Source organism: Phlebotomus papatasi, chromosome 1 (genome assembly GCF_024763615.1).
Source record: "Phlebotomus papatasi isolate M1 chromosome 1, Ppap_2.1, whole genome shotgun sequence".
In the NCBI taxonomy this organism is placed as follows: Eukaryota; Metazoa; Arthropoda; class Insecta; order Diptera; family Psychodidae; genus Phlebotomus; species Phlebotomus papatasi.
Window position 1 is genome coordinate 36,007,200 of NC_077222.1, and position 11,587 is coordinate 36,018,786.

Sequence of the window (11,587 nt, forward strand, 5' to 3'; positions counted from 1 at the left end):
ATTCAGAGAAAATCTGCAGATTCTCGGCAGAATTTCTCCCTAGAAAATCTGCATAACCTCCATTACTTCACAAAAATATTGTTGATTTATGAAGAAACTGTAGAAGTTATAAAGAAAATTGTATGCTCTGCTTAACAAGCATTACCGAGTACACATTTTCGATAAGTAAAAAAACTGCGTGCAAAAATACTAATTTCTTAAAAACCGCCAATCGAATGATACAAAAACACGAAATTTTGGTCGACAATCTGTTTAAAGTTTTCACTTCACTATTCTCTACTTAGAACACGGCATCGCATAATTCTTTATTTTATATAAACACTGTGAAATCACCAAGAGAATCACTCTATTGATTTTTGCAAACTTCAGTGAAAAATTTTCCATCTTTTCTGACACAGCTGTCTGGAAAGTCTGAAATGTAGAAAAAATCTACAGAATATCTACAGAAATTCATCAGAGATTCGTCATAAATCTGCCGAAATATTCTGACGAATTTTGTCCCAAGCCCAAATAAAATTCGTAAGAATATCTACAGAATTTATCTGCAGATATTCTGTAGAGGTGTAGATTTTCTCTACAGAAATCTTAAAGATATCTGCAGATATTATTTGACGGGTATCGCTCCGGAATTTTGTTATAAGGTTGGTGTCAAAAAGCAAATGGCGGGTATTGGCGGGATAACCTTACATTTGACTTTGACCTCTAGATTTTTGTGGACGAGAGTACCCATAAAGTTTGAATAAGTTTTTTTCTGAAAATTTAAGAAAAAATTGGTTTTCGAATTTATGTAATCTGTAATTGTTAGTTATCATACTTATTGCCCCGAAAGGTTTTTTCTTATTCTGGTCTAGAAATATCAAAAAAGTCACAATATCTCCAAGGAAGCAGAAAATCGAAAATTCACGATTTTTAACCAAAAATATCTAAGCTCAGGAGTTAATTAGGATCCTGCAAAAAATATCCTAGATTTGGACATCCTTATAGTTTGTAATCATCCAGAAGAATCGAATTTTTATCGATTCTAGATAGTCTAAAAAAAATTGTTGTTTCCATGGGTACCCAGTGTCCCAAAGGAGACGAAAGAGTTAAGGATCTCTTGAATATTTCTCTCATTAAAAACCATTAAACGAGATAAAAGTGATGAAAAATGACAAAAAAATGCTTGGAAAATGAAAATTCATATACACTCAATTTGCCTTTTTCGAATTTTAAAAATGAATTAATTTTATTATTCAATTTTATCTAAGAATACAAAATTTCTGAACATCCAGGAATACCAGATTACCAACTTCAGAAACTCTTTCTTTCTCTTCTTATGCTAATATCAAATTACTGAATTTTTGCTGCAATAATTCTATTTTAGATAAAAAACTTACTTGTTGAAAATGAAACTGAAAACAGCACTCCAACGGAAAGTAATCTCTACTCCACCATTAATCTCGGAGCAATATTCATGGACATCAGCTCCTGGAACAGCAACTTAGCTGCATATGGGAGCCGAACTTGAGAGATCTGCAAAGAAAAATCCCGCGAAAAGGGATTGAAAAACTATTTTAAAAAATATTCAAGAGATTTTGAAGTACCTGAGTCTTATTTTTGCATCCTTTGCACTCAAAGGTATTATTCCGGAGATTTGCAATGGCAATCAATCCGCAAAAGTTGCAAACGTGAATCCTATAGGGATCAGACACCTCAAATAGCCTCTCCCTGAGGAATTGAGCTGCCCCATGGGCAATTTGACAATCACGTTCCATCTCTCCAAAACGCAATCCTCCATCGCGAGCCCTTCCCTCCATGGGCTGCCTCACGAGAATCTGCACCGGTCCTCGGGCTCTAGAGTGAATCTTATCGTCCACCATGTGCTTCAGACGTTGGTAGTAGGTTGGCCCCAAGAAAACCTGGGCATTGATCTTCCTACCCGTATGTCCATTGTACATAACCTCATTTCCACGCAAATGATATCCGTACTCCTGCAGAAAGGTAGAGATCTTCTGCACATTGACAGCATCATTGAATGGCGTAGCATCACCAATTTCACCTTTATTTGACCCCAATTTCCCCTGTAAGCACTCAATCAAATGCCCAATTGTCATACGAGAGGGAATAGCATGAGGATTGATAATAATATCAGGAGTAATTCCCTCACACGTAAACGGCATATCTTCCTGTCTGTACTGAATCCCACAAGTACCCTTCTGCCCGTGCCTCGAGGCAAATTTATCTCCAATCTGTGGAATTCTCACAGATCTCACACGAATCTTACAAAATTTGTATCCTTCACTATTCAGTGTCAACATCACCTGATCCACAATTCCCGTCTCAGAATTCCTCAAAAATGTCGACGCATCTCTCTTCCTAAATCTCTTTGTTGTCCCATCCAATTCATCATCATTCTCGGGCAGAGTTATTGTCTTCCCAATTACAACATCATCTCCTGATACTCTTATTCCCGGTGCAATTATTCCATCATCATCCAATTTGTCATACAGAGCATTTCTCATGCCTTGACAAGTTTGTCTATTTGGCTTCTCAAATTGCTCCTCCTGATCACCAATACGTTTGTTCTCGGAATCCTTGTAGGAGCGATAGAAAACAGATCGGAAGAAACCTCTCTCAACTGCCGAAGCATTGAGAATGACACTGTCTTCTTGGTTGTAGCCAGTGTAGCAGAGAATGGCTACAATTGAATTAATGCCAGCTGGCAATTCTCTGAAACGCAGATACTCCATGGATCTTGTGGTTACAAGGGGTTTCATGGGATAGTAAAGCACGTGAGCAAGTGTGTCCATTCTCACGTGGAAGTTTGTTATGTAGACACCTATGAGGGGAAATTAGGATTTATTTTACACTTCTGCCTGTCTAACGGCGTTATCATACTTGCACATTAAAATGTTAATATGATTCACATTAATTGTCGCTTGTGAGCGTGCAAATATGTTATTTGTGTCTTTGAGTCACTTAATATTTGGGGTTTTTCTATTTATTGATAAAGAAGTGGACTTGGCTTGCAAAAATAAGTTTAAACATACCTAAAGCATAAATATTTTTCACATTAAAAAATTAAAGAGAAAATCGCATTAATTTTTCGCATTAATGCTATAAATCAATTTATATCAAATTTTTGCGGGCCAAGTCTACCTTTATATCAACAAATAGATCAAATTTTGAATACAAAATGATTCAAACACACAAATTACACATTTGGACTCTCACCAGCGACAATTAATGTGAAACACATTAAAATTTTAATGTGCAAGTGTGATAACGCTGTGATTAACGTAGAGGCTTAGGTAACGCTTATATTTCAATTAACGTTTTGTAATAAGACATTATTAAAATGATTAAATAAGCTCCTCCCATTTTTATAAATTGGGTCCTCCTTTTCAGTAGAAGGAGGTTATTTATGTTTAAACAAAGTTGCTATTTTTATTTTTTTTGCTACAAGTATTTTGAACATTATAGAAATATCCCGAGAGCAATAAGAAATTATTTAAGAAATTTAGGGTGGAGCCTAAATAGTCTCGCTTATAAAATTAGATTATAAGGAATCTCAGCAAAAATAAGCTACTCGTCCTACAGTCTAAATTGTTTATTAAACTTCTCTAAATGAAACATTCATAATAATTTTTCATTTGAATAAATACTGCATTAAAATTTATATTTTCTCATATAACGATTGCAAAATAAAAGCCACGCCTCCTCGTTTTATAACTTTTCATAACTCTAAACTCTCTTATTCTGTTATTTTTGCATGATAAACCAGTGATAGGCCCATCTTTACAGGACACTTTGCAGTGCTTTAAATTCGGAGTGTGTGTAGGATGGAGCAATTTAATCTACAAGATGAGTCAATTCACTGAGAAAAAAAGAGGGTGCGATTAACTTTTTTTCCTCGTAACTTTAACACTTTTTAGGTGTAAAAATATATCAACATTTTTTAATGTTAATTTTACACCTTTTTAAGTGTAAAATTAACATGAGCAGTTTGTGAACTAGTCAAATGATTGTATCTGCCTGAGGGAAAGATCATACGATAATTTGGACAATTGAAGGACTACCAGAAGTCAAAGGGTCATCATTTTTACTGACCGAACTCAAGATAAGATAAGATAAGATAAGATTTTGCCAGGGGTCAGTTCTCCATTTCGGATATTCCGATGCATCCAGGCCACCAGTTGTGCCCCTTATGGTTCCCCACTCCTATTCTATCTTATCCCCCGATACGGGTAGCCGCTCTATATCGCAGCTCTGTGTGGACAATCAGTGCCGTTACGATATCACAGCATCCCTTCTCGGTGTGTGTTTGGGATCAGTGACAGCGAATACTTGTATCGACTGAAGTACCACTTTCATGTCGAAACTCGTTTTCGTACCAGCCTTTATTGTTTTTAGGCGGTTCACTTTGCCAATATGCACTATTGACATTACTATTCATTCATTCACTGGACGAATTCGAAGCCGATATGGCATGAGAAATCTTTTTTTCTGCTGCCGCTCAGCTCCGAACCCACGACCTCGCAGTCACAGAGCCACTGCTCTATCCACTGACCCACTCGAGAACTGATCGAACTCAAAGAGAGAGCAGTTATTTAAACTCAATTTTTTCCAACTTATGACATGGCTAGTGGTCAAACGGTAAGAAATATCGACTTCCAGTCTTCGACGACCCCTCCCCCAAAATGTCAATAATTTCTAGGATAATCTTTTTTCCCTCACCGCACCGACTCCTTCCTCTACAAAACCATGTTTTTTTGTTTAATTCGAAAACGGCTCCAACGATTTCTTTCATTTTCGAATATGTTTTAGAGGTAGTCAAGGTGAATATTTCGTCCTTGGACACCTATTTTCAAAAACCATATCGATATCGAATTTTTGAAGATAAAATTTTAACCACATTGGAGGGCCTATTTCTCAATCGATTTGCTTAAATTTGGATTTTTTTGAAAAATCGTAAAATTTCCAACACGACTGTATCGGACTTAATCGGTTATAAGTTGATATAGTACCCGTAAATGTTATATCATTCTCGAATTGACTTTTTTATTTGATCGAAAGTTTGTTACTCATGCTTAAATTATTCTAAAGCCTATTTTCTTAAGCAATTTTTAATTTCGAAAAAGTTTTTTTTTTAATTTATCAATCAATTTAATTGGTAGTAAAGCGGTATGTACCCAAAAAACATCTGAAAAGTTAACCTTAAAAGACCTTAACCTCAAAAACAAAGGTCGTCTCATAACCAAACATTTTCAAGTTTAAAGAAAAAATGTAAATTTCCTTTATAATAAAAAAATCAATAAGTTTTTATTAGAATGTAATAAAGTGAAAAAATATTTTAAATAGTTGGGTTAGAATGCTATATTTTTGAGGTTAGAAATTTTAAAATTAGTTTTCTTGTTATTACTGAACGGAGCCAATGGCTCTATTCAGTAATAACCTTTCGAAGAGACATCGAAGAGAAAAATTTCTCTCCGCTGCACAGACGCAACTGTCTTTCTATTCGGTTTTGGGTTAACCATAACCTAAAATTTTTGGAATAAATATTAGATAAATAAGATATTTTAGTATTAGATATTTTTTGGTTGTTTGAATTATTATTTTTTAATCTGAAATACTGTAAATTTATAATAAAGAAAGTGATGAATTATTTTTTACTTTCAAAAAAGAAAACCTTTAAATTAACCTCTAAAAATCTATCCGTTTTTTACATTTCAAAGAATATATAAAATTCATAATTTATCATAAAAATGTAAAAATTGGTAAGAAAAACTTACCCATGGCTTGTTTCCCCATAGCACTCTGGTAGGTGTTCCTGGGACTCTGATTGTGATCCGGGAAGGGAATAATAGAGGCACAAACTCCCAAAATCATGGCCGGATGAATTTCACAGTGAGTGTAAGTAGTACAGTAGGCATTCTCTTTATCCTGTTTGAGATCGTACGGCGACATTGCAATCATCACTGTCTCCTCTTCGAGCGTATCAATGTACTCCACAACGCCACTAGCCACTAACACTTGCCAACCGTAGTTATTGTATTCCCTCTCTTTTAGCATATCCGTGTGAGTCTTTTTGAGCAGAAGATTCCCATTCTCCACAATCAGCAAGGGCCTACAGATTCGACCAGCATCGGTATAGATACGAATCTCTCTATCCCTAATATCCCGAATCATAGACACTTCCGACACAATAATGTCCATTTGTCGACGAAGTTTTCTCAGAGTTGCCATCAACTGTTCCGGATCCCGATGTATTCCTACCCAGCAACCATTTACAAAGATCTTTGTGGCATCGGCAATTGCCGATGGTGCAATCTCTTCGAGATTTTCCATTGACCATTCCTCCAAGAACTCAAGGATCGGCGAAGGTTGAGATCCAACGGAGATGTAGGCCATCAAGGCGAGATTTTTGACTAATCCTACAGCAGCTCCTTCGGGAGTTTCTGCTGGACAAATCATGCCCCAGAGTGTATTGTGGAGCTGACGCGGTTTGGCCAGTTTACCATCTCTTCCAATGGGAGAATTTACACGACGCAAATGGGAAAGGGTAGAGGCAAAGGTGAGCCTATTCAACACTTGAGACACTCCTGCACGTGCCTGATGGGCCTTCTTCTGATCACCCCAATTACCCGTGGCCAGGGAATACCTCAAACCATCAGTAATGATCTTTGTCTTAATGGCAAGCTCCAAATTGAAATCTTTCCCGCGATCAATAAACTTCTGAGCATACATTCGAACTTCCTTCATGAGATTCTTAAATAATCCCCGGAAGAGGAAAGCAAGCAGTGGACCTGCAAGATCCAAACGCTTGTTCCCATAGTGATCACGATCATCCAATTCACGGCGTCCCAGTGCAGCCAGGAGCAACCGATGAACCATATAACCCAGGAAGTAGGCCTTCTTGGTCTCACAGAAATCAGAAACTCCCACATGGGGCAACATTTCTTTCTGCAAAATTTCCTTAGCGTACTTTATACGCTTCTCCTTGGTCACACCAGGCCTTGCACCTCTTGCCCCAATAAAATTCAGAGCCACATTCTGCTCCTGCACCACAAAGGCCTCATCCAGAGATGGCTTTACCATTTCCATCATCTCAGGATCGTCAAAATCGTAAATAATATGCTCAAGAATATCCCGATCAGCCACAAATCCCAATGCACGAAAGACAATCATTATGGGAATCTCTTGCTTGATATACGGCAGAATGGCAATAATTCTCTGCCCTATAGCAGATTTTTTGATACTCTGACCACCTCGGGCCATCATATTCACCCAAAGAGTGGAAGTCGGCCGAGAACTATGCTCTAGACACGATCTAATTTCTGCCTTATAGGCATACTTTCCATCCTTCAAACTAAACACGTAAACCGTATTTGTAGCCATTTTCTCCTGTGCTATCAGGACCTTCTCAGATCCGTTAATAATGAAATATCCACCTGGATCCAGTGGACACTCATTCAATTCAGTCAAGTCACGATCTGTCAATTGACTGAGCAAACAATAAGTTGATCGCAACATTATTGGAATCTTTCCAATAAATGTCTTTTGGTGCTGCGTCTCAATGGGATCCTGACCTTCAACTATCTTTGTTTTTGTAATATCCACATAGAGTGGAGCTGAATAGGTCAGGTTCCGGAGACGAGCCTCGTTTGGCATCATCGGACTAGGAGATCCATCTTTCTCCCAGTGTGTCGGTTTCGACAAATAAATTTGATCGAATTTTAGCAGAAATCTCGGCTGAAATTGTTCAAAATTAGAGTCCAAAATTAGGACACACGAAAAAGCTTCGATACCAAGTTTAAAAAAAAGTCATAGAAGGAGTAAAATAGTTGGAATACTTCTAAGGTAAAAGTCGATTTGGAACTGAAGAAAATTTTTAGACAAATATTAATTGGGATCTTGAGTTATAATACAGTAAATTAACTTAGACTTAGGGTAAGTGTACCAAATTTCGGCCAGCTTGCAATTTCGGCCACCTTTTTTGTTCCTCAAATTTCCATGAATTTTTAGATTTTACGTATACTTTAGAGATTATACAATGCAAAAGAATAAGAAAAAAATGTAGCTTCGACAAATGAGATGACGTGAAAAAGGCATTGGAAGAATTCCTGAAGGGCAAGGAACTATGAGAATAAAGGTGGCCGAAATAGGGCACCAAAGCTATGTCTGTATTTTTATTCATTTTAAAATGTATTAAGAACGATTTTAAAGCAAATAAAAACGATAAACTGTCTACAAGATTCTAAGCAACACTCCTAAAGTAGAAGGAATGAAAAAATCAATTTCTATTAAAGATATTACATTTCAATCTTAATACTTTGACGCTTGCATGCAACTATGCCGAAATTTGGCACGCTTACCCTAGATTTTAGCTTTGCAAAAAAGGTGGCAAAATTATCGAACTCATGACTTATCTAAAAAAACTTCCACATCATTTACTGTTTACCTATCTACAGTCGATTTATAAATCACTCAAAATATCGCCTAAAATAGCTAAAGAATAATGCAATTGATTTTCTGACAAAAGTAATTTATCGCTCCATAATCAGTTCAATACTGCTTCATAACCGCTTGAAATCGATTCACACTTATGAGAAAAGTTCTAAGACCTTTTCACCAAGGCCAAACTAATTTTTCCAATTCGGTTGGGGAATATACGGTTTGTAGAGCCTTGTTTAGCTTTCACCTTGAAACTCCGTTCTTAGAAATGGTTCAACGCTATTTTCGTATACGAACGAAATAGGAGACCTCTAAAACCTATATCCCAAGTTTAAATGCAACTGGAACTTACTATGATAATTTAGCTTGACAAATCGATTGTGCAACTAAATTAAATTACGATAAGGCTCAGTTCTAAAATAGGTGACAAAGCCTAATTCCAAAGGTGTCCCCCTCTTCCCCCTATAACATGTTTATCCTTTATGAAAGTACGTTTCGTTCATACACTAAAATATCGTTGAACACATTCTTTTTAAAGGGTTTAAAAGTTAAAGTTAAAGCGAACCTATTTACTCAAATAACCCCTCACCCTTATTATTCCCACAAAAAACATGATTTTTGACTTATTTCAAAATTGACCAAGGTGATTTCGTTCGTTTTTGGTTATGTTCTGGAGGTTTTGGAGCTAGTCCAGCTGAAAATTTCTTCTTTAGACACCTTTCACCGGAAAAATCGCCATCTTGAACTATATTCAAAGGCAAAGTTCAACTACCATGGAGGGTCTATTTTTCAAAGGATTTGGACAAATTTATATTTTTCTGAAAGGTCTTGTAATTCTGAGTTTGACTGTATCGACCACAGTATGTGGTGGATCGGTAAAGTAACGGTAATAACCCTGTTTTAAAATACAGTTTTTTACCGATATAAAATTGAAAAAGTAAGAGGTATTTATTTTCCGTCTTCAATGGGATTATCTTGAAACTACTGTTTTACCGAGAGTACCGGTATTAGCTCTATTTTAAAAATACTATTTTTTCGTATTTATTCAGTCTTTTGACCCATATAAAATTCGAACGGTAAAACATATCAGCTTACGGTTTTGGACGAACTTCCTAAAACGATATTATCTCTAAAATAATCTTTCTTTTTACTACCTATCATCTCAGTCGTTTTCTATCCCTCAAATTAAAAGTACATCAACAATGAGTTTTTTTTTAATTTGCTTCTTAAAATTGGATTAGGCGATTTCGTTCAATTTCGGATATGTTTTGTAGGTCATGAAGCTGAACATTTCGGCCATAGACATCTTTCTCGGGAGCCTATTTTTTAACCGATTTGGCCAAATTTGGATTTATACTTGAAGAGTTTTGAAATAAAAAACTCGACCGTTTCAGTCATGATCGTAATGAATAAGGTGAAGCACCGGTATTATTTTTTAGAATTAGTTTAAATGGTAATTATTTTTAAATTACACTCTTCTTGATTAATTTCCAGCTTCAAGATGGTTTTATGATGATTTGTCTAATTTATAAACGAATTTTAAACGATATTAAATTTAGGTGCACCCAAAAAAATTGCACAAAATAATATTTAGAGGCAGAGCTCCTTCTCGGGAGTTCGAGCAGCTCCGAAAGTCTCGGATTAGGGTAAATCTGCCAAATTTTAGCATAGTTGCATGCAAGATCCAATGTCTCAAGTTTGAAATGTAATATTTTTAATACAAATTGATTTTTTTATTCCTTCTTCTTAAAGAGTGTTGCTTGGAATCTTCTTCACAGTTTATCGTCTTTATTTACTCTAAAATCCTTTTATTAATACATTTTAAAATGAATAAAAATGTAGACATAGCATTGGTGGCCTATTCCAGCCACCTTCATTCTCATAGTTCCTTGCCCTTCGGGAATTCTTCCAATATCTTTTTACCGTCATCTCGTTTGTCGAAGCTACATTTTTTTCTTATTCTTTTGCATTGCATAATCTTGACTATGTAAACTAAAAATTCATGGAAATTCGAGGAGCAAGAAAGGTGGCCGGAATTGCAAGCTGGTCGGAATTTGACACACTTACCCTAGTTATTTTTCTTTTAATTATGCTTACTTAAAATCAATACTAAAAATTAATTTTAAAACAAATCTTATTATTTTCTCGAAATTGATCCTTTAAGTTGAGCGGGAATTGAACTATTTTTATGTAATAAAAATTAATTAATGGATAAACCCAGATAAACCCGACATAAATCCCCTAGATTCTGAGACAGCCATAGGAGTGTTGATATTAAAATTTAGCTCTAATTCCTATAAGTACAGATAATTTAGGTACATTTTTAGGCGTAAGTAGGGTTGAATAGGAACAAATCCAAGAAACAAATTCTTTTACTTTTTCATGGTACGCTATTTCTCCATTTCAAATTGAAACAGTAAAGAGATCTCAAAGTTCCAAAATAGATTTGATTCTTAATAACCCATTGTACCCTAGGTAATCTGGATAATCCTATTTAGGAAGTGAAAATCGGGAATAAAGGGTGTTCCGGGTGTTCCTATTTAATTTTAGGTTATAGGTTACTTACCGGAGTCTCAATTTCTCCGGATGTGTGCTGAGCCTCCGCTTGAAGATCTATTGCTGGGGAATCCTCCACAATCCGCTGCACAGACATCTACACAGCCCCCAAAATTAGAGAATTACAAAAATTAATAAATAATTTACAGTAATTCTGCTTTCCGGAAGGTTACCTGAATGAATTCATCAAAGCTGTCGAGTTGCTGCCGAACGAGACCTTTTTCATCGAAGTATGCGTTGATAACAATCCAGCAGGCTTCCTGCCACAACTCATGCGAAATCTCCTCCGCATCTTCCTCCTCGTATTGCTCTAAAAACGTTAGAAAATAACAAAATTGTGATCTTGAGATGTTGCATCCAATGGAAAGAAAATGACGCGTCGGAGGTGAAAGTTTTGTGAGTAAATTTCACGTAATTACCATCATCGTTTTCAAACATTTTTTGTTATTTTCTTAGTGAACACTATTATTTCACTAATTACACAATTTTTAGTTGGGGGAATGCACAATTTATTAGGGATTTTCGCGTTTTTGTGCAACTCCGTTTTAGCAGTGCGGCTAAAAAACACCGAATGAGGATGACAGCGATGACATTTTAG

At 36.0% G+C, this 11,587-nt stretch overlaps 1 protein-coding gene across 1 annotated transcript; it reads right to left on the bottom strand.

The window, feature by feature from the left end:
• Positions 1 to 1,191: 1,191 nt before the first annotated feature.
• LOC129798951 (DNA-directed RNA polymerase II subunit RPB2) lies at positions 1,192 to 11,568 on the bottom strand. The gene is made up of 6 exons (XM_055842480.1): positions 11,409 to 11,568; positions 11,163 to 11,299; positions 11,000 to 11,086; positions 5,772 to 7,731; positions 1,584 to 2,818; positions 1,192 to 1,512 (listed from the first exon to the last, which is right to left on the bottom strand). Exons 1-6 carry the CDS (start codon positions 11,425 to 11,427, stop codon positions 1,423 to 1,425), a joined length of 3,528 nt encoding a protein of 1,175 aa, XP_055698455.1. The 5' UTR covers positions 11,428 to 11,568; the 3' UTR covers positions 1,192 to 1,422.
• Positions 11,569 to 11,587: the final 19 nt, after the last annotated feature.

What these genes read in the sequence shown, in the direction of transcription:
- LOC129798951 (XM_055842480.1), bottom strand. An exon ending in TATGGGGAAACAAGCCATGG is followed by an intron (nt 2,819 to 5,771) that starts GTAAGTTTTTCT and finishes TTCCCCTCATAG; the next exon opens with GTGTCTACATAACAAACTTC. An exon ending in GATGCAAAAATAAGACTCAG is followed by an intron (nt 1,513 to 1,583) that starts GTACTTCAAAAT and finishes TTTTCTTTGCAG; the next exon opens with ATCTCTCAAGTTCGGCTCCC.